General features: G+C 64.1%; 2 protein-coding genes across 2 annotated transcripts; one reads left to right on the forward strand and one right to left on the reverse strand.

Moving 5' to 3' along the window:
• Positions 1-631: 631 nt before the first annotated feature.
• On the forward strand, positions 632-8639 carry PLP2 (proteolipid protein 2). The gene is made up of 5 exons (XM_073321561.1): positions 632-1775; positions 5989-6144; positions 6925-7020; positions 7488-7578; positions 7810-8639. Exons 1-5 carry the CDS (start codon positions 1686-1688, stop codon positions 7827-7829), a joined length of 453 nt encoding a protein of 150 aa, XP_073177662.1. The 5' UTR covers positions 632-1685; the 3' UTR covers positions 7830-8639.
• A 1286-nt stretch (positions 8640-9925) lies between these two features.
• Positions 9926-21876, reverse strand: PRICKLE3 (prickle planar cell polarity protein 3). The gene is given in 10 exon segments (XM_073321524.1): positions 9926-11010; positions 11244-11660; positions 13120-13306; positions 13527-13730; positions 15027-15164; positions 15813-15926; positions 16419-16474; positions 16477-16601; positions 18902-18987; positions 21769-21876. Coding segments are annotated over 10 exon segments (2022 nt in total). The 5' UTR covers positions 21811-21876; the 3' UTR covers positions 9926-10357.
• Between the last annotated feature and the right edge of the window lie 819 nt (positions 21877-22695).

The following is a 22695-nucleotide window of genomic DNA, read 5'->3' on the forward strand; positions in this document are numbered from 1 at the left end:
CCCAAACTGAAACTCCCTCCAGCCCCTCCTCCTCTGGGCTTTGTCCCTTTCCCGGGCCAGGAGGTCACCTGATTCCTTTGTTCTCCAACCCTTCAGCTCTCACCTCCCAGGGGGGAAGGGCCCAGGCCATCAGTTGCCAGGAAACAGGGTGTCGGCCATTCTCTGTGTCCAGACTCCTGCACACACCTGCCCTCTAGGGCTCTGCAATGATCATACACCCTTACCCCACCACCTAGAGACTTAAGAACTGCATAGGGGAAACTGAGGCACCCCCACACTATTCGGAGGAAACATTAAGAACAGGCCCACTTCGTCACAGGGGCAGGTGTCTGGGAACACCTGGATGGATAGAGGAGGGTGTGGGGAGATGGGGGGGGTGGCTACACGGGTGTGGGGGGATGGGTGGATAGAGGGGTGGCAGGATAGAGGGATGCAGGGGGATGGGTGGGGGGATGGAGGGATGTGGGGGGATGGATGGATAGAGGGGTGGAGGGAAGCAGGGATGTGGGGGGATAGAGGGGTGGAGGGAAGCAGGGGGGATAGGGACACGGGTGGGGGGGTGACTAGATCCCTTCTGAGCCATTTGTAATGCACAGAGCGGGCGGGGGGGGGGTGGAGATAAATCTCTGCATTAAGCATCTTCCCGTAACTTCCATGACTTTGTGTTCGGTCTCTATTTTCACACAACTTTGTATCAGATCCTTATGTAGAAAACGTTGAATTGAGCCCTGGTCTAATGTCTTTTCGCTGGGAGCAGAATAAGATCCCCCCCCGCCCCGTTAATCAACGGCCCTGTTGAATGACCGAGGCTGGAAGGCAGCGCCTCCGGCCCTGGGAGCGGGACCCCGGGCAATGAGCCGGGCCAAGTGGGCTCACTGAAGAAGAGCGGACACACGGGCGGCCTTGGGGGCAAGGAGCCGGCCCCTTCTCTGGGGACACCCTCTTTGCAGCATTGGGACGACCCCAGAAGGAGGCGCCACAGGGGGCCAAGGGACCCAGACTTTGACTCTGGGACGGATTCGCAGGAGAGGGACGCGGCGAGAAACGTGGGGTGTCTTGCAGGGGACCCCCCCCTCGTCCCGACTCCTGCTCGGCAGCCGCCCAGCTCCAGCCCTCCCGCGTCTCACGCCCCTGGCCAGGGACGGTAAGGGGGGGGCAACAAGTTGGTAACAACAAGACGGAGTGTGTGTGTGTGTGATGGCGACCGTACGCATACGTTCAGCGTCGGCTGATTCAGGTATTACCAATAAACGCGGCGGGGCGCCTTATCCCCCTGAACAGATCCCGTGCGGTACTTTAAGTAGAACAGGGACCAGCCGCGTCCCTCCCTCCTGTCCGGCTTCCTCTGTTCTGCACCTCTTGCGCCCCATAACCAGCCGGGCTTCTCCCCTGAGCCCTCCACAGCCCCGAGGCCAGACTCCGGTGCCCTCCCTCCTTGCCCTCCGGCGCCACCTTAACCAGGCTGCGGCACCCCCAGCGCCACCTTAACCAGCCTCCGGTGCCCGCCCTGGTTTCCTGAGCCGCTCTCCCTCCAATGCCTTTCTAAAGTGACGGGCTCTCTCCAGCGCCTCTTAAAGGGCCAGCCCCCCGAGCCGAGCCACGCCCGGCCCTACGCCCTGCCCCGTCGGCTGCCAGCTTTGACAGTCGCTTGACAGCCGGAGCCGTCTGGGGGGTTCTCCGGGGCCATGGACTCCTCTGGCGGCACCCCGGGGTGCATGGGGCAATGCACCAGCTTCCTCCGCTCCCACAAGGGCACCGTCCTGGCGCTGGAGATTGTGAGTTATCCGGGGGCTGGGGGCACGGAGCTTGGGGGGGGGTCCCGTGGAGCACACGGACGAAGGAGGAGCCCGTGGGTGTCAGCTGCACGTGTCAGGTCTGACACGCTACCCACAGAGGCAGAAACAGGGTCCTGACCCGGTCTGTCCACAGCCGCTGCTCGAACCCACCAGACCCTGCCCAGAGCCAGGGAGAGAACCCAGGAGTCCTGGCTCCCGGTCCCCCCTGCCCTGCTCTAACCACTAGACCCCACTTCCCGCCCAGAGGCAGGAGAGAACCCAGGCGTCCTGGCTCCCACTCTCGGTGTGGTGTGTGTGTGTATCTGTGTGTGATTTCGGGGGGGTTACCGCCCTGTTAGAGATGAATCAGCTGCAGCCCATGAAGGGTTAACACCTGCAGAGCTGGGGTGTGCCTCCCGCCAGCAGAGTGGAGGGAACTGAGATTCAAACAGGGCTGGCACCCCAGAGCGGGGCGGGGGGGGGGGGAGGGGGGAGCTGGGACTCCTGGGTTCTCTCCTGGCTCTGGGAAGGGAGTGGGGTCTGGTGGTTAGAGCAGGGGGGGCTGGGAGCTGGGACTCCTGGGTTCTCTCCCTGGCTCCGGGAGGGCAGTGGGGTCTGGTGGTTAGAGCAGGGGGGGTTGGGAGCTGGGGACTCCTGGGTTCTCTCCCTGGCTCTGGGAAAGGAGTGGGGTCTGGTGGTTAGAGCAGGGGGGGCTGGTAGCCAGGACTCCTGGGTTCTCTCCCTGGCTCTGGGAAGGGAGTGGGGTCTGGTGGTTAGAGCAGGGGGGGCTGGGGGCTGGGACTCCTGGGTTTTCTCCCTGGCTCTGGGGGGGGGGGAGTGGGGTCTGGTGGTTAGAGCAGGGGGGGCTGGGAGCCCGAACTCCTGGGTTCTCTCCCTGGCTCTGGGAGGGGAGTGAGGGCTAGTGGTTAGAGCAGGGTGTGGGAAAGCCAGGACTCCTGGGGCCTATCCTAGTTCCTCCCTGTCCTCCATTATTTCGACACCCCAGAGGCTCCCTGCAGTTTGTGTCCCGCTGGGCCTCCCGGGGCCATGTTCCTGGGTGTGGCTGTCCCAGACAGGGCTGTGTGTGTGTGTCCCTGGGGGAGAGGCTGAGCCCTGCACTGTTGTGTGAGTGCTGGGGTTAGAGAGAACGTGTCTGTGTGTCGTGGACGCCATGCGGCTGGAAGGGAGCGGGGGGGGTGTCTCTGTGTGTGTCCGGCTGTGTGCACATGCGGGGTGGGGCCTGTCTCGTGGGGCTCTGGGCGTGTGAGTGTTTGTATTGTGGAAGGGGGGGTGCGGGGAGTGTCCCCATCGCTGCAGAGATGGGGGGGAGGGGGGGTTAGTGTCTTGTTAGGATGGGAGGGGTACAATGGGGGGGTGAGATGATAAGCCTGACTCCACCCCACCCCGTGCCCCTCAGATCTGGCTGTGCCCATGGGCAGGAAGGAGGATTCCCTGCCCCCCACCCTCTGCGCCTCACCCAGAATCAATTAACCACCCGGCCACCCTGCCCAGCTCTTGCAAAGGGAGAAATGAGCCAAGAAGAGAACCCAGGCGTCCTGGCTCCCAGCACCCCCTGCTCTAACCACCAGACCCCACTCCCCCCCCCCCCCCCGCCCCCAGAACCAGGGAGAGAACCCAGGCGTCCTGGCTCCCAGCACCCCCTGCTCTAACCACCAGACCCCACTTCCCTCCCAGAGCCAGGGAGAGAACCCAGGAGTCCTGGCTCCTAGGCCCCCCTCCCCCCCCCCACACACTAATCACTAGACCCCACTCCCCTGGCTTTCCTTCTTAAAGGGGCAGGGCTCCTTTAAGGCTGGGGACATGTTCTCCGGGGAAGGAGAAGGGGCGTTTATGGGGTGGGGGTGGGAGCAGCAGGGCGCGGTGGGGTTGGGAACATCCACCCAGTTCCGCGCCCTGTCCAGACCTGTCTCCTCGTGCCTCGCTTTCCCCACCCCACGACTGCTGGGGCACCGTCTCCCTGCCACGGCGGGCCGGCCCGTTACACCCCGTCCCTTTAGGATTTATCACCCCACGACCCCTCCGCCTGGGGCAGGTGCCATCCCGGTGCCACCCCCCATCACCTCCGCCTGCAGCGGGCCCCGCCCCGGGAGCAGCCCCCCTCCGCTCCGCCTGTAGGGGGCGCCACCCCTTTCGCAAGCCCGCCGCGGGCCCCGCCCCTTTAAGACACCCCCCCATGTGCCCCCCACCTGTGACAGACTCCACCCCTCCCGACCAGGGAATATTTGGCCGGGAGAGCTGGTTTAATTTAGTAGTTGCCATGGCGACCGGCCCCCCCCCCCACACACACACTCGCCCCTTTGTGTGCCCAGCGTGGGCTGGTATTTTTAGCCTCCAGATGTGACTCAACCTGGAACATTCCCCAGGCGCCCCGGGTGCCCCACCCAGCCCACGAGGGACCCAGGAGTCCGGGCTCCCACTCCCTCCCCACCCCCCAGCTCTAACTCACTAGACTCCCCCCTTCCCAGAGCTGGGGAGAGAACCCAGGAGTCCTGGCTCCCGGCCCCCTGCTCTAACCACCAGCCCCCACTGCCCTCCCAGAGCTGGGGAGAGAACCCAGGAGTCCTGGCTCCAGGCCCCCTGCTCTAACCCACCAGCCCCCACTGCCCTCCCAGAGCTGGGGAGAGAACCCAGGAGTCCTGGCTCCCGGCCCCCTGCTCTAACCCACCAGCCCCCACTGCCCTCCCAGAGCTGGGGAGAGAACCCAGGAGTCCTGGCTCCCGGCCCCCTGCTCTAACCACCAGCCCCCACTGCCCTCCCAGAGCTGGGGAGAGAACCCAGGAGTCCTGGCTCCCGGCCCCCTGCTCTAACCACCAGCCCCCACTCCCCTCTCTCAAGAGACACCTCTCCCCAGGCACATCCAGGAAAGCGGCGGGTGAGTCAGGCCCTTGGCAGAGAAGCGACGCCCCGTCTTGCAGCTACTGGATCATACCAGCATGACTCAGACTCTCCAACCACCCCCTTGCCCCTCCTAGGGGGCGCCGGGCTGCGGGGGCCTGGCCAGGGGGAGCTGGGGGGCACTGTGCTGTGGGGAGCTGGGGGCTGGGCAGGGGGCACCGTCCTTTGACAGGCAGAGCTGGGGGGCGCCGTGCTGTGGGTAACAGGGGGGCTGGGCAGAGCTGGGTAAGGTGCTGTGCTGTGGGGAGCAGGGGGCTGGGCAGAGCTGGGTGCTGGGGGGCGCTGTGCTGTGGGGAGCTGGGGGGCTGGGCAGAGCTGGGTAAGGTGCTGTGCTGTGGGGAGCAGGGGGCTGGGCAGAGCTGGGTGCTGGGGGGCGCTGTGCTGTGGGGAGCAGGGGGGCTGGGCAGAGCTGGGTAAGGTGCTGTGCTGTGGGGAGCAGGGGGCTGGGCAGAGCTGGGTGCTGGGGGGCGCTGTGCTGTGGGGAGCTGGGGGGCTGGGCAGAGCTGGGTGGTGCTGTGCTGTGGGGTTCAGGGGGGCTGGGCAGAGCTGGGTGCTGGGGGGCGCTGTGCTGTGGGGAGCAGGGGGGCTGGGCAGAGCTTGGTGCTGGGGGGCGCTGTGTTGTGGGGAGCAGGGGGCTGGGCAGAGCTGGGTAAGGTGCTGTGCTGTGGGGAGCAGGGGGCTGGGCAGGGGGCACCATCCCTTGACAGGCAGAGCTGGGTGGGGGGGTACTGTGCTGTGGGGTGCAGGGGGGCTGGGCAGAGCTGGGTGCTGGGGGCGCTGTGCTGTGGGGAGCAGGGGGGCTGGGCAGAGCTAGGTACTGGGGGGTGCTGTGCTGTGGGGAGCGGGGGGGGCTGTGCAGATCTAGGTGCTGGGGGGCACTGTGCTGGGGGGAGCAGGGGGCTGGGCAATGCTGGGGGGTGCTGTGCTTATTTAAATATCTAAACTTGGGGCCCCAACCCATTCTGCTCATTACCCGCTTTATCCCTTCCCTGTATGTTCACGCTGGGAACCCCGGCGTCCGGGCCATATCCCACTTTAGGGACGCTCCCATTCGGTTTCCTTTCACCCCCCTGGAGCTGCCACTGGAAACAAGATTCTCCCTCTTTCACGTCCTGTCCCAAAAGTCTACGGCTGTTCCCCAGCTGCCCTGCCCTGCGGCTGCCTCTGAACACCGGGTGAGCCATCCCTGAGCGGCGTTAAGCGCGACTGGTCCCCAGCTGCCGCGCTGCAGAGGTGGCTGCATCTTAGCAGTGGCTAAAGAATTTTCCTAACTCTTGTCCATTTCCACCCCACCCAGGGCCTCTGTATTATTATCCTGATCTGCTACGGTGCGTCTTGGACCCCTGGTTACACGGGTTTAGCCATCTTCGAGATGGTGTTTTCCATCGTCTTCTTCATCATCTACACCCTAGGATTAAACAAGCAGCTGGCTTTTGTGCACTGGGGCTGGAGCGTAAGGAGTTTTATTCTATTCACACCATTGTGGGGTGCTGTAACATGCAGCTGTAATCTTCTTCGGGGTGGCCGTACAATCCGCTGTTCTGAATAACCCTTAAAAAGGGGGGAGTTCCCCTAAGAAACTGGTTTTAATGGATTAACATGCAAGAAAATTACAGCACAAAAACCTATGTTAAAATGCAATCAAATTCTTAAAGGCGGATTTGTGACCCCCAAAGAGATTGCTACACATGCAGATTGTTAATTTAGAATAAATAAATGAAAAAATTGCCATAGGGAAAAAATATTAAGGTAAAACCAAACATACAAGAAATGCCAATGTAAAAAAAACCCAAGTCCATTAAAGGGGTTAATATACTGAGAAAATCCCCCCATGAAACCCTGGTTAATTTCTTAATATACAAGGATTTTCCATGGGAAATTTGTTAAAATGCAAAGAAATTCAGATAAAAAAGTGGCCAAGTTATTCATCTGTCAGGAAATTTCTGTGCAAACGAGTTAATTAATTTATCACAGGCATAGAAATTCCCATGGAAACAACTCCATACAAATGCAAAGAAATTTCTATGCAGGAAGCTTTGTTAAACTGACAATTTCCTGCAACCAATTTCATTTATTTATTAATATGCAAGCACATTCTTATGCCAAAAAAGCCCGTTAAAATGCAAGGAAGTTCCTGTGCCAAAAACTTCGTTAATGTAGGTCAAGTGCATCGTACCAAAGACAGGTCGGTGCATCTCTCTTGCTTCTTACCTTCGGTTTCTTTCTTCCCCAGGATTTCATCCGTGCTGTGATTGGTGCTTTGCTCTTCCTCATCACCTCCCTCATCGTTGTCATTCGCCACAGGGATGGAGCTGGGATCGCAGCTGGGGTAAAGCAACTGTGGCTCCCCTGGCACCCAGGACTGGGCACTGGAGGGCACCGTGGGGGCAGGGAGCAGGGCAAGGGGGCTCAGCAGGGGGTGCTCTCCCATGCAAGTCAGGGCTGGGCGCTGGGGGCCCCATGGGGCTCAGCAGGGGACACTGCCCACCAGTCAGTGCTGGCCTTGGCAATAGGGGGCACTGTGCTGCAGCATGTCTGTCATTCATTCCCTGCAATCAGCTGCCATGCCTGACCCCAGAGGTGGCCGCATCATAATGTTGGGGTGGGGGAAGAAATGAGGCGAACTGCCCAAAATTGGGGAGGGGGGGGAATTTTTTTGCTTCTCTTGATCCAGGGGCCTTGAACCGCCCCCCATAACCCTGGATCCTAGCAGTGCCTCCCACTGCAAATCCTCTGCTCGTTACCAGCAATCAACAGATACTGCAATTAACTACCACTTGGTCCCATCCCGCACAGGTCTTTGGGCTCCTGGCCGGCATCCTGTTTGCATATGATGCCTATATTACATTCCCCACCCTCCGGAAAACCCACACAGCTGCCCCCACTGGTAAGTGCCCCCACTCCCCAGGATGGGGGGCCTAGACAGGAGCAGGCGACCCTGCCCCACCATGGAGCTGGGAGGGGTCGACCTTGCCCCACCACGGGGCGGGGGGGGGGGGGGCTAGATGGGAGAGAGCGACCCTGCCCGACCATGGGGCTGGGTCAGGGGGCTAGACGAGGGAAGATAGGGGGTGATCCCTGACTCTAATGCCCCCTTGTGGTCTCTCTCTCCTTACAGAATCCCCGGAGGCTGTCTGAAGAGTTGCACGACCCCAGCCTCCACTTTGCTGTCTTTGCCCCCCACCACCTCGCTGTTTCTAAGGATTCTTGTACATACTGCTGGGGGGGGGGCAAATAAGAGATTTCCCCCACCCCCAACTAATCTCCCTCCAGCTCCCCATCCCCAATTCCGGCCCTGACCTCAGGGCCCCACCAAACCCATGTTTAGAAGCCTTGACAATGGGGATCGCATGGGAGGAGCCAGCCCCCCATCCCAGCAATGCCACCCCCACTTTCCTAGGTTGGCTGGAGTGAGGATGAGGGCAGTGGGGTCTAGTGGTTTTGAACAGGTGTGGGCGGGGAGGTGGGATTGCTGGGAGCCAGGACTCCTGGGTTCTATCCCCAGCTCAGGGCAGGTAGCGGGGTCTAGTGCTTTCTGTCCCTACCACTTATTCCTTATCAAGTGCCTTTACTCTTTCTGTGCCTCAGTTTCTTCTGCGCTAACGGGTGTTACATTGCCAGCTGTTTAGGGCAGAAGGACCCATGTGTTTACATAGGGCCTACCAGAACCGGAGCCCATGGGATGTATTCAAGGGAAATAAATTTTAATATAAGGAGGAGATTTTTTAAAATTAATTAAACTTAATGCAAGGAAACCGGCCCCAGGGTGGGGGACTGGGTGGGGAATGTCACATGGGGGGATTCATGTGGTGACGCTCAGGGCACTGACTTCCCCCCCAAAACCTTTCACGTTCCCCCCTCCGCCCCAGTCCCCGATCCTGCATGTGGCTTGTGTTAATTTCTGCTTATTTGGGGGGGAAAAGGGTTAATAAAAATACTGATAAATGGTTTTGTTTGATCCCAGTGATGTTGGGGGGGGAGGTGGAGAGGTAACTAAAAGGGGGTTCTGAACTGGGGGTGGGGTCAGAGGTCCCATCCACCCCGGCTGAGAACCATGGGCCCAGCCAGCCTGGCTCCCCGCTCCCCAGTTTCTGTTAAAACACAGGTCACATCGGGCCTTATCAATTATCTCATTGCAATGACACGGGCGCCCTCTACTGCCAGGAAAAGAAATAACTCCCTCCATTGCTCGCCAGGTGCTGAGATGCAGCCACCTCTGGGGCGGGGCATCTGGGGAACAGCAGCGTATAACGCCACAAGGGGACGGCTCAGACTCTGATCCAGGTTTTAAAGGGCTCTTTTATTAAAAAGGTTGCTTTTTTCCCCCTTTAAATTAACCCTTTAAGAGAAAAACAAATTGGAAGGTTAAATTCCAGACACATTGGGGACCCCAATTCTGTACTGAGACCAGTACAGGGTGTACCCCCACATATAACTGTACCCCCCTATTCTCTGAAACCCCCCCTCCACCTGCCCCCGAGCGCAGCCCCCAAGGGGGTCTGGAGGGTGGGAACTGAACCCCCCAAATGTTCCACTATTAAACAATCAAAAAACCCCTGATCTAAATGGGGGAACACACCAAAAAAAAGCCAAAATCCTGCTGACCCCCCTCCCAGATCAAAGTTCACAATGGACAAGTCACAGGTCAATGATGATCCCCCCAAAAATCATGTGAGGGGGTGAAAGGTCAAAGCGCAAAAGTCAACAGGTCAAGGGCCCCAAAGTCACAGTGCAAAGCTCCCAGCCAAAGGTAAAGGGTGAGAATGGGAGGGCATTTTTCAGGGGCTAGAGGTCAAAGTTCACAACCAAAGGTCAAGGGGCACAGTGGAAAGGTCAAAGGCCACAAGGGAAAGCTCACCACCAGCAGGTCAAAGGTCACCACCAAATCTAACCAGCCACAGTGGAAAGGTGCCAGAGTTCAAAGGTCACCGATGCAAAGATCCTGAGTAGGGTTCAAAGGTCACAATGGGTAGGTCAATGCTCATAGGTCTCTGAGGAGAGGTCAAAGATCACACAGGCGAGGTCCAACCTTCCACAGCCCCAGGGCAAAGACAAGGGTCAAGGTCACTGTTGAGAGGTCTTTGCCCCAGGATTGTTGGCCAGAGGTTAAAGTTGAAAGGTCACAGTGCAAACATCCCAGGTGAACAAGGTCAGAGGTCACAGCAGAAAGGTCAAAGTCCAAAGGTCCCCAGTGATACGTGACGAGTTACGGTCATAGTGGAAAGACCTTCACAGCAAAGGTCAGAGGTCACCACAGAGGTCAATAGCTGAGGATTCCAGATGAAAGGTCACAAAGGTCATAGAGCTGGAAAGGTCACAGATCAAAAGGTCAGAGGTTCCAATGCAGGAGCCGATCGTTGAGAGTCCCAGGGGTGACTCCAGAAAAGGTCAAAGTTCAAAGGTCCTCCATGGAAGGTGACCACTAAAGGTCAGAGCTCACAGCAAAGAGGGCAAAGTCTAAAGGTCACAAGGAAAGGTCAGAGGCCACACCGGAGAGGTCAAAGCTCATAAGTTGTGAGCAAGGACAGAAGGCTACAAGCAGAGGTCAAAGGTTGCCGGCACGGGGGTCAAAGTTCAAAGGTCACGAGTGCAGGTCAGAGGCCGCCATGGACAGGTCACATGGGAGAGGTCGTTGCCAGCAGGAGGGTCGAAGTTCAAAGGTCGACTCAGGCCACCACGCAGCTCCTGTCCCGAGCCCCGCGCAGCCCCTGGTGCCCTTTGCCCCCTCCTTGCCGGGGGGGCCCTGCCGCAGCGGCCAGCGGGGGGCCGGCCCCGCCCCGCAGGTGGGGAGGCAGGGGGATTGGCTCCCCGAGGAAGAAGCCTTCCTCCTCCGAGTCCGAGGAGGAAGAGGAGGAGGAGGAGTAGCAGCGCCAGGCGCCACCGTGGCCCCGGAGGTAGCGGCGCCGGTGGCTGGGGAGGAAGGCCCCCTCCGAGGCCGAACAAACCAGGGGCCGCCCCCCCCGGCCCTGATCCTCCGGGGGGAGCCCCCCCTCGGACTCCCCCTCCCCTGCCAGGTGCAGGGCGTTGTCGGAGGAGGAGCAGGGCCGGGTGCGGGGCCGGCTCCGATGCAGCTGGCTGCTGTGGGGCCCCCCCGGTTCTCCCGCCACCAGGGGCTCCCGGAAGCTCACCCGGGGGGCGGTACCCCGCGGGAAGCCCCCCGCCCCCCTGCCTTCCAGCGGGGGGCCCTGGCTGAGCCGGGGGGAGACCGAGAGCTTGGAGGCAGAGCTGCTGGTCCAGTCGGCCCCCTTGGCCGGGGCCAGGCCCAGCTCGGGCATGGAGTGTCGGTGGGGGACGCCACGCAGGAAGCGGGACTCAGAACCTGGGGGGGAAAGAGACCAGGGTGGGGGGGTTAGAGACAGAAGCTGCCACGCTGCCCGCCTCCCCCCACACCTGCCTCCCCCCCCCGTCTACATTCCCCACACTACCCGCCTCCCCCCCCCACCCATCTGCGCTCCCCACATCCCCCGCCTTCTCCCCCGCTTGGATCCCCATCCCGTCTGCGCTTCCCACACCACCTGCCTCCCTCCCATCAGGATCCCTCCCCAGCCTCACCTCCTTCCTCCTCTTCTGGGGGTCCTGGGCAGGTGGAGGTGCCCCGTGAGGTGCATCCGGCCAGCTCGCCCCCCTCCTCCGCCCCAGGGGTCCCGCTCCAGCTGCGCCGCCCGCCGGGGTCTGCACCCCGGGCTGGGGCCGTGCGGCCGGCGAAGGAGATGGAGCGGGCGACGGGTGGTCGGCGGGGGGGGGCCCGGCGCCCGTCCTGGGGGCGGGGGCCGTGGAGGGCCGAGTCGCAGGAGTCCGAGGCGCTGGCGTCGTCCCCCCCCAGGCTGCAGCCCCGGGAGCAGAAGATCTGCCCCGCCTTGGGCAGGAAGGGTTTGCCCAGCAGCGGCAGCCGGCACCGGGTGCAGCAGAAGCAGGCATCAGTGGCATGCCAGTGCTGGCCCTCGTAGGTCATCTGGCCCTGGTTGATGCCTGCGGGGGGCAGAGATGGGGGGAGGAGAGAGAGGGGGGACACATCAGCTCAATCCCCAGGCCTCTGGGGTTCTATTCCGGCTCTGGGTGGGGAGCTGGGGCTGGAGCAGGGGGGGCAGGGCTGGGAGCCAGGACTCTTGGGTTCTATTCTGATACTAGGGTGCTCCTTACAACCCCCCCCACCTGCTCCCCAGGGGCACCTGCTCTCCTGCTTCATGAGTCCACGGACATCTGGGTCCCTCTGCTGCCTGGGTCCTCCCTCCTTTTCCGTTGCCTGGAGACTGGGGACCCCCTGCTGCCCGGACACCTGGGTTCCCCACTCTCCATTGTCCCCAGATGCCCGGACACTGGGGTTGCTCTGCTCTCCAGGTCCCCAGACACCAGGTCCCCCTGCTGCCTGGATGCCAGGGTCCCACCGGCTCTCCACGGTTCACGTACACCAGGTCCCCACCCTGCCCATGGGGTTACTTTCCTAGCTTGCTATATTATAAAATCTGTTGGGATTTTTAATCGGTTTGATCGATTATATGATTTCGGTTTTTCCATTTCAGCAGCCATTATCTCATTCGATTCAGCTGTAACACAAGGAACCTGCAGGCCTGTATCCTGTCTGATTAGCTAGAGCGAGTTAACACAAGAGTTAGTCTATAACCTTTGGCATAGAGAAATGGCCCACCGGTTACCCCTTGTGATTCCAAATGGGGAACCAAATGTGTTTACCAATACACTGGGGTGGACCGGTAACCGCAAGGACGTGGAAGTAACGGCTCAGGCCAAAGGAAACGCTTTCAAGAACAAGATACTCGAGGTGAATATGTGTGTCTATGTGAGAAGGTGCCAGCCCATGGAGTAAACATCCCCAAGATTTATCCGGGAGAGGAGATCAGATTTGGGCATGGACGGCTGGGCACGGATACAGATACTCTTGATCGTGCCAGGACGCTGTGAGAGAGTAAACCGCCAGACAAGCTAGAGCAGGACAACGTCTTTGTGGCTCTGTGGTTCAGAGCTTTGCTTACTCGCTCGTATAGTTGAATGTACTGAACTCGTGATGTTCGCAAATTCTGTAGCCTGATTTTGGGACAAGAACCTAAGTATCTGCTGGTCAGATCACTGGCGAGCCTATAATAAATCAGCCCTATATAATCAGGTTAACACCGGATGCCGGGGTCCGCCTGTTCTCCACCGTCCCCGGACACAGGGGTCTCCCCACTCTTCACAGTCCCCAGATGCCAGGTCCCCCTGCTGCCTGGACGCTGGGGTCCCCCTGCTCTCCATGGTCCCCAGACACCAGGCCCCCCCTGCTGCCTGGACGCTGGGGTCCCCCCGCTCTGCAGACACCAGGTCCCCCTGCTGCCCGGATGCTGGGGTCCCCCCACTCTGCAGACACCAGGTTCCCCCCGCTACCCGGATGCTGGGGTCCCCCCGCTCTCCACGGTCCCCGGCCGTGGCCCCGTACCGACGGGCTCCCCGCAGGCGTCGCAGTACTCCGCGTAGAGGGCCTGGTAGCAGCGGCAGCAGAAGGGGCGGCTCTGGCGCATGACGTAACGCTGCCCGCCCAGCGCCTCCTCGCACTCGAAGCAGCAGAAATGGCGCATGTGCCAATGGCGGCCCTCGGCCTCCGTGCACTCGTCGGCGAAGATGATCTGCGGGGGCGGGAGGGGGCAGATGGAGGCACGGCCCTCTGACCCGCTGGGGGGACCCCCCAGATCCCCCCTCCCCCGAGCCCATCCTCCCAGACCCCACAATCCCACCCACGGAGAACCGTCCGGACCCCTGATCCCCCCGCCATACTCCAGAGCCCCCATATTGCCCACCCTAAACTCCCCCAGGCCCCTGCCCCCCAGCCGGCCCCCTGCCCCGCACCTCGTCACAGGCCTGGCAGCGGGGTTTGAGGCGCTCGGCGTGGTGCCGCCCGCAGTAGATCTTCCCCTCCTGGTAGAAGTAGATGAGATCCACGAGCAGCTCCCGGCAGGTCGTGCACTGGAAGCACTGGGGGTGCCAGCAGGCCCCGTGCCCCGCCCGGCTGGCGAACACCGCGATGTCCCCGCCGCGGATCTGCTTCCCGCACTGCCCCGCACAGACAGAGAGAGAGAGACCGGTCACAGGGAGCCAGGCGCCGGCTCCCCCCCGGCCCCAGGGCAGGACTGGCGGGCTCCGGGGGGCAGGGAACGGGGCTGGGGCCTGTCCCCTCCAGGGGGCGCCGGCTCCCCCCCGGCCCCAGGGCAGGACTGGCGGGCTCCGGGGGGCAGGGAACGGGGCTGGGGCCTGTCCCCTCCAGGGGGCGCCGGCTCCCCCCCGGCCCCAGGGCAGGACTGGCGGGCTCCGGGGGGCAGGGAACGGGGCTGGGGCCTGTCCCCTCCAGGGGGCGCCGGCTCCCCCCCCCCGGCCCCAGGGCAGGACTGGCGGGCTCCGGGGGGCAGGGAACGGGGCTGGGGCCTGTCCCCTCCAGGGGGCGCCGGCTCCCCCCCGGCCCCAGGGCAGGACTGGCGGGCTCCGGGGGGCAGGGAACGGGGCTGGGGCCTGTCCCCTCCAGGGGGCGCCGGCTCCCCCACGGCCCCAGGGCAGGACTGGCGGGCTCCGGGGGGCAGGGGGCGCCGGCTCCCCCCCCCCCCCGCCCCAGGGCAGGAGGCTGGCTCGCCTCGGGGGCGGGGAATGGGGTAGGATTTCGTCAGATGCTGCAATGCCCCCTCTGGCCTGTAGATGTCACTGTGCAGCTGCTTGCTGACAGGGGCCTCCAAGGGCAGGGGGCGGGGGGCTGAGCTCTGGGTGGGGCTTTGGGTGCAGCCCCCGACCCCCCCCCCCGACCCCCATACAGACAAGTCTGGGCAGCCTGGCCAGGACTGAGCGCTCAGTATGGGATTGGAGCTGCCAGCACGTGAGCCGGGGAGAGAACCCAGGATTTAATTGGGGATGGGTCCTGCTTTTGAGCAGGGGGTTGGACTAGATGACCTCCTGAGGTCCCTTCCAACCCTGATATTCTATGATTCCTGGCTCCCAGCCCCTGTGCTCTAACCACTAGCCCCCATTCCCCTCCCAGCACCGGGGACAGAACCCAGGAGTCCTGGCTCCCAGCTGCCCCTGCTCTAACCACTAGCCCCCACTCCCCTCCCAGCACCGGGGACAGAACCCAGGAGTCCTGGCTCCCAGCTGCCCCTGCTCTAACCACTAGCCCCCACTCCCCTCCCAGAGCTCCCAGTCAGCACCCACAACTCGCTGTCTGGCCAAGGGTTGCGTCCCAGCCCCCACAATGCTTTGCACAGTCCACAGGGGTGGGGGGTGTTTGCTCCCAAAATCCCACTAGGGGAAGCGGAGTGTGGGGTGGGAGTGGGGAGACAGGGCACAGGCGGGGGGTGTGCTGGGTACCTGCTCACAGATGGCACCAGTAATGGTGACCGGGAACAACCTAACCGTCCCTCGCCCGAGATTCTCCCTCTTCCGCTGCTGGGAGAAAACCTTCAGCTCCTTCTTCTCTTCCTCCTCCAGAGGGCTGCAGTACTGAGCCTGGGACACAGAGAGACCGACTGAGCCAGCGCCAAAATGCAGCCAGCTCTGGGGCGGGGCAGCTGGGGAACAGCTGCACATAACGTCACATGGGGACGGCTTGCCCGGCACTGAGATGCAGCCAGCTCTGGGGCGGGGCAGCCAGGGAACAGCCGCACATAACGGCACATGGGGACGGCTCGCCCGGCACTGAGATGCAGCCAGCTCTGGGGCGGGGCAGCCGGGGAACAGCCGCACATAACGGCACATGGGGACGGCTCGCCCAGCACTGAGATGCAGCCAGCTCTGGGGCGGGGCAGCCGGGGAACAGCCGCACATAACGGCACATGGGGACGGCTCGCCCGGCACTGAGATGCAGCCAGCTCTGGGGCGGGGCAGCCGGGGAACAGCCGCACAGGGACATCCCAGACCAGTCTGGGGTGGGAAGAGCGACCGAGGGAGGCCGACTGGAATCCCTTGAGCTGGGATTTGGCCTGGAGGCCGAGGTTCGCTCCTGGTCTCCTGGGGGAAAACACGCCAGGGGAATTTTTAAGAAACCCGGATCTCATTTAGGGACTCCTCCCACAGCACGAGCCGGCCGGCCAGGGGAGAGTGCCCCCCGCCCAGGCCCCCAACCTGCTCCCCGCCCCCCAGAGCCTGGCCCCTCACCTCGCTGTCATGGGGGGGCAGCTGGTGCAGGAGCTGACGGAGCCGGTACTGCTCTCCGGGACTGTTCACATAGGGCACCTTGTCCTCAGGGAGGCAGCTGAAGAACTGATACACCTGGTGTGGGGAGAAGGGCCAGTGGGGGGGTGTGGTCAAGCTCAGGGGGCGTGGCCTGGCCACCCCAAGGGGCGGAGTCACAGAGCTGGGTTGGGGCTGCGATGGAGGGGCCTGAAGCCAAACGGGCAGGGCTGGGACGCCACTGGGGGAGGAGCCAAAAGGGCGGTGTCCTGCCTTCGATCCCGCCGTGGGGCACGGCTAGAGTCCCCCGGGTCAGTATCTCTGGTCCCTACGTGGGCGTGGCTTTGGCCCCCTTGGGGGCGGGTCTAGGATCCCAATGGGGGGCGGTGCCCATGTACCTGTGTGGGCGTGGCTTCCACCTCGGGCCCCGATGGCTGTGGCCATGGGGTGGAGCTATGGGACAGCTCCCTCCAGGAGGCGGGGCTATGAGCACAGGGGTGGGGCTATGGGATCCTGCCCCATGAGACAGAGCTTTGACTACGGGGCGGGGCTGCCCCAGGGGGCGGGGCTGCCCCAGGGGGCGGGGCTCACCTGCTCCGGCTTGAGGCCGGGTGGCACCCAGGCGTACTCCTCGGAGGCGCAGCCGAGTCGTCGTCGGAGATGGAGTGGCGCTGGAAGTCCGAGATGAGCCGGCCCATCATGCGCTCCAGGTCGACGGGCACCGCCCGCACCATGTGCTCCTCCCGGGGGCACTTGCAGTGCTGGCAGATCTTCCTGGGGGAGGAGAGACCCTACGATAACGCCCCCCCCCGGAGAGACCCTACAATAACACACAGCCCCCCCCTCCAGAGAGACCCTACGATAACGCACCGCCCCCACCCGCCCCGGAGAGACCCTACAAAATAACGCCCCCCCCGGCCTGGGAGAGACCCTACGATAACGCCCCCCCGGAGAGACCCTACAATAACGCACCGCCCCACCCGCCCCGGAGAGACCCTACAAAATAACGCCCCCCCCCAGCCTGGGAGAGACCCTACGATAACGCCCCCCCCGGAGAGACCCTACAATAACACACAGCCCCCCCCCCTCCAGAGAGACCCTACGATAACGCACCGCCCCCACCCGCCCCGGAGAGACCCTACAAAATAACGCCCCCCCCCAGCCTGGGAGAGACCCTACGATAACGCCCCCCCCGGAGAGACCCTACAATAACACACAGCCCCCCCCCCCCCCTCCAGAGAGACCCTACGATAACGCACCGCCCCCACCCGCCCGGGGAGACCCTACAAAATAACGCCCCCCCCCGGCCTGGGAGAGACCCTACGATACACCCCCCCGGAGAGACCCTACAATAACACACAGCCCCCCCCTCCAGAGAGACCCTACGATAACGCACCGCCCCCACCCGCCCCGGAGAGACCCTACAAAATAACGCCCCCTCCGGCCTGGGAGAGACCCTACGATAACGCCCCCCCCGGAGAGACCCTACAATAACACACAGCCCCCCCCCCTCCAGAGAGACCCTACGATAACGCACCACCCCCACCCGCCCCGGAGAGACCCTACAAAATAACGCCCCCCCCGGCCTGGGAGAGACCCTACGATAACGCCCCCCCCGGAGAGACCCTACAATAACACACAGGCCCCCCCCCCCTCCAGAGAGACCCTACGATAACGCACCGCCCCCACCCGCCCCGGAGAGACCCTACAAAATAACGCCCCCCCCCCGGCCTGGGAGAGACCCTATGATAACGCCCCCCCCGGCGAGACCCTACAATAACGCACCGCCCCCACCTGCCCCGGAGAGATCCTACAAAATAACGCCCCCCCCCGGCCTGGGAGAGACCCTACGATAACGCCCCCCCCCCCGGAGAGACCCTACAATAACGCACAGCCCCCCCCCCCCCCAGAGAGACCCTACGATAACGCACCACCCCCACCCGCCCCGGAGAGACCCTACAAAATAACGCCCCCACCCCCGGCCTGGGAGAGACCCTATGATAACGCCCCCCCCGGCGAGACCCTACAATAACGCACCGCCCCCACCCGCCCCGGAGAGACCCTACAAAATAACGCCCCCCCCCCCCCGCCTGGGAGAGACCCTACGATAACGCCCCCCCCCGGAGAGACCCTACAATAACACACAGCCCCCCCCCCCCCCAGAGAGACCCTATGATAACGCACCGCCCCCACCCGCCCCGGAGAGACCCTACAAAGTAACGCCCCCCCCCCGGCCTGGGAGAGACCCTATGATAACTCCCCCCCCCGGAGAGACCCTACAATAACGCACAGCCCCCCGGTGAGACCCTACAATAACGCACCGCCCCCACCCGCCCCGGAGAGACCCTACAAAATAACGCGGGGGGAGAGACCCTACGATAATGCCCCCCCCCCCGGAGAGACCCTACAATAACGCACCGCCCCCACCCGCCCCGGAGAGACCCTACAAAATAACGACCCCCCCGGCCTGGGAGAGACCCTACAATAACGCACCGCCCCCCCGTCTGGGAGAGACCCTACAATAACGCACCGCCCGGAGAGACCCTACAATAAACACACTGGAGCAGAGAGTGACTCCTGGAGGACGGAGAGTGGGGCTGCAGCCTGGGCACGGGTGGGGGCGGGGGTCGGTGAGAAGTCTCTTGGGGAGGGGGTCACAGGGAGGGGGGTCCCCAGAGGGTGTCTGGAGTGGGGGGGGTCCCTTCCCCTCCCCATGCAGCAGGTGCAGAGAGTCTCCTTCGCCCCATTAACCCCAATGGCCTGGGCCCCACAGTGCTAATGGGCTGGGAACAGGGCCCAGCTTGTCTGAGTCCCCCCCACCCAGGGCACCAGGCCAGGCCCATTACTCTGGGGCCGCCTCATATTGGGAGGGCAGTGGGGTCAGCAGGGTGGGTGCTGGGGGGCAGCTGTGGGTGGGATGGGCAGAGTGCCGGGAGGCAGCGAGTGCTGGGGGGGCAGTGGGGTGGGATGGGCAGGGTGCCAGGAGGGCAGCAGGGTAGATGCCAGGGGGCAGCAGGGTGCCAGGGGGGAGGCGTAGATGCCAGGGGGCCAGCAGGCCAGCGCAGGGTCCCTACCTCCATCCGTGCACCAGGAAGCCGGGACACTGGTCCCCACACGCGTGGCACGGCTGCCCCCGGTCAGGGTCGGCATCGTCGGGCGGCTGCGGGGCAGAGACACAGAGTATCACCACCCGCCACGGCCCCCCCCCGCCCCACACCGTGGGGTCCGGTGGTTAAAGCAGAAGGGAGGGGTCCGGAAGCCAGGACTCCTGGGTCCCATCAGCAGCTCCAGACGGGGCGGGGGTGTCTTTCTCCAGCCCCACAGCCACGCGCCCGGTCTCTGACCTGCCAAGGCAGAGGCCAGAGCCGGGGGGCAGGTCTGGGGCAGGGATAGAAGCCACAACCCCTGCACCCAGGGCATGGTGGGATCCCAGACCCCAACCCGGGCGCCCCAGGGCGTGGTGGGATCCCAGACCCCAACCCGGGCGCCCCCGGGCGTGGTGGGAGTCCAGACCCCAACCCGGGCGCCCCAGGGCGTGGTGGGAGTCCAGACCCCAACCTCAGCCATGCAGGGGGCTCGTGGGAGCCGCGGCGCCGGGCCACCTGGGTCACGCTGGGGCTTGTGGAAGCTCAGACGCAACCGGGCCGGCCCAGGGCATTGTGGGAGGCGCGAGCCGCCCCACACGCCAGGACCTGCCCCAGCTCGGCTCAGTGGAGCGTGACACACGCCGAGAGCTGGGCCGTGGCCAAGGGCGGGGGGCAGAGAGTGGGAGGGGCTGGGGGTTGTATTTGGGGGGACCCACCCCTTCCCCTTGGGGAAGGTCACGTCAAGGGGAGACCAAATATGGGGAGGTCGTGCCGAGGAACCCACCCCCATGCCCGAGGTGGGGTGGGTCGGGACAGCACCCAGCCTGGCGGGGGGGGGGCGGGTAGGAGACGAGCCGGGGAGCGGGGGTGAATGAGAGAAAGACAAAGTCCCCCCCGGACCCTATTCACACCCCAATAAACCCCCATTCCCCACAGCACCCCCTGCTGGGAGAGGCCGGGGCTGGAGCAGCCAGGAGCTCCCCCCACAACCTTTGCTCCTGCCCCGCTCTCCACAGTGACCCTGTGCCCCCTCTCCAACCCCCACCGTCCCTCCCCACAACCCTCCCCACTCCGGGTCTCCATACACAGCCCCCCAACCTCCCCTCCTATCCCATGGCCTCTAACTTGGGACCCCTTTCCCTGACACAGCACCCCCAAGCACTACCCCTCCCAACTCAGGGGCCCCCAAGACACAGATCCCCATCTTCCCCCCCCACAGTCCCCCATTCAGGAAACCCTCTCCCCCCACAGCCCCCCATTCCCCCCCAGTCCTGTCCTCCTGCCCTCAGACACAGCCCTGTCACTGCCCCCACAGCTCCTTGTCCTCCCCTCCCCCTCCTCAACCCCCCCATACATATACAGGCCCCCATTTCCTCCCCCACAGACCCCCCCGTACCTACATGGCCCCCTCCCCCTACACGCATAGACCCCTTCCCACTCCACAGCCCCCTCCCCACACCCCTCGTGAGGGGATTGACCCCCAAAGCCGCATTAAACCTGACCCCTTAATACCACCAGCGAGTTAATCCTGACCCAGATGAGAGACAATCCCCACCCCCAACACCAGGGAAGTGACGTGGTCCGGTGAAACAGCCTGGATTATCCCCCACCATTTAACCCCCCCATACCCGCCACTCAACTGTCCCCCTGGAGGGAATGGGTGGGGGGGTATTGAGCTCGAAGCGCCTGTGGGTCTGACCGGGGGTGATGGAGGCAGGATACCGGGGTAGATGGGCCCCCGGGTCTAATGGAGGCAGGATACCGGGGTAGATGGGCCCCCGGGTCTGACTGGGGGTGATGGAGGCGGGATACCGGGGTAGATGGGCCCTCAGGTCTGACCGGGGGTGATGGAGGTGGGATACCGGGGTAGATGGGCCCCTGGGTCTGATGGAGGCGGGATACCGGAGTAGATGGGCCCCCAGGTCTGACCGGGGGTGATGGAGGCGGGATACCGGGGTAGATGGGCCCCCAGGTCTGACCGGGGGTGATGGAGGCGGGATCCCGGGGTAGGTGGGCCCCCAGGTCTGACCGGGGGTGATGGAGGTGGGATACCGGGGTAGGTGGGCCCCTGGGTCTGATGGAGGCGGGATACCAGAGTAGATGGGCCCCCAGGTCTGACCGGGGGTGATGGAGGCGGGATACCGGGGTAGATGGGCCCCCAGGTCTGACCGGGGGTGATGGAGGCGGGATCCCGGGGTAGGTGGGCCCCCAGGTCTGACCGGGGGTGATGGAGGCGGGATCCCGGGGTAGGTGGGCCCCCAGGTCTGACCGGGGGTGATGGAGGCGGGATCCCGGGGTAGGTGGGCCCCCAGGTCTGACCGGGGGTGATGGAGGGGGGACACCGGGGTAGGTGGGCCCGTGGGTCTGACGAGGGGCAGCAGCATGGGAAGTGGGGCAATCGTAACCAGGAGTTGCCCTGCGCCCATGTAGGGCAGATGTCACAGCTGGTTTGTCCTAGGGGAGGGAAACTGAGTCAACCAGCTGGGTCAGCAGGTAACACCCCCATTCCTGCCCCATCCCCAGCGGGAGGGGAGAAAACTCCCCATCTGTCAACAGCAAAACACACAGCTCCCTAGTGCCGGGGCTGATACCGACGGCCAGGGGAGAGGGGCCTGCGCCCCCCAGCCCCCTCTCGAACTCCTGCCCCACGGCGCCCGGCCCTGACTACCAGGGGACAGTGACCCCTCCAACCCCCTGCTCTCCCCCCAGCCCCACGCCCCCCCCCAGCGCCCGGCCCTGACTGCCAGGAGACAGCGCCCCCCCCCCGCCGTTCTCCCAGCCCGTGTGTCCGGGATCGGAGGCCCCGTGCTTGGTTCCCCTGGGCGCTCCCCCCCCCAGACCCCCCCAGCACTCACGGGGCGGGAGGAGCGTCGGCGCCGAGACCCCCGGGTGAACATCGTCTGGTGACGGCACCCGGCACCGCGGCCCCCCCCCGCCACCCTCCTCCTTCGCCCCCCAGCTCCTCCCCCCCGCCACGCTCCTCCCCCGGCCCCCCCCGCCACGCTCCTCCTTCGCCCCCCAGCTCCTCCCCCCCGCCACGCTCCTCCTTCGCCCCCCAGCTCCTCCCCCGGCCCCCCCCGCCACGCTCCTCCTTCGCCCCCCAGCTCCTCCCCCGCCCCCCCCGCCACGCTCCTCCCCCCACCCTGTCCTTCACTCCTCCCCCCTCCATCTGCTCCTCCCCTTAGACCTCCCCCAAGCTCCTCCCCCGTCCTCACGCTCCACCTCCGGCCCCTCCCACACCGCTCGTCCCCCGTGCCCTGCCCCCCCAGCTTTCCGCCCCTTCTTCCTCTGCTGCATCCCTCCCGCCCCCCTGCTCTCCCCCCATCGCTTGTCCCGGCCCCGCCCCCCCCAGTCCCCGGGGCGCTGGGAGGTAACATCGACCCTGTAACACCTGCCCTTGGCCACCTGCAGCTCCCCCCCCCGCACCCGACCCCCCATAGCTCTGCCCCTGCCCCCGCCCTCGCCCCCATTCCGACCCACAGCCCCCGCGAGTCCAAAGCCTCGCCTACAAACACCAGGGACTCCTGGGGTCTCTCCCCCGCTCTGGGAGGGGAGTGGGGTCTAATGGTTAGAGCCGGGGGGGGGGGTCAGGAGCCAGGACTCCTGGGTTCTCTCCTGTCTCCGGGAGGGGAGTGGGGCCTAGTGGTTGCAGGGGGGCTGGGAGTCAGGGCTCCTTGTATTTCTGGCTGGTGGGTGATTAGTTCTGACCTGGCCTGTGCGCATGAAATGAGTTTACTGGATCTCAGCCCCATTCCTCCCAGGGAGGGCGACTTGGGGGGGGG

The sequence above is a fragment of the Lepidochelys kempii genome, chromosome 23 (assembly GCF_965140265.1).
Source record: "Lepidochelys kempii isolate rLepKem1 chromosome 23, rLepKem1.hap2, whole genome shotgun sequence".
In the NCBI taxonomy this organism is placed as follows: Eukaryota; Metazoa; Chordata; order Testudines; family Cheloniidae; genus Lepidochelys; species Lepidochelys kempii.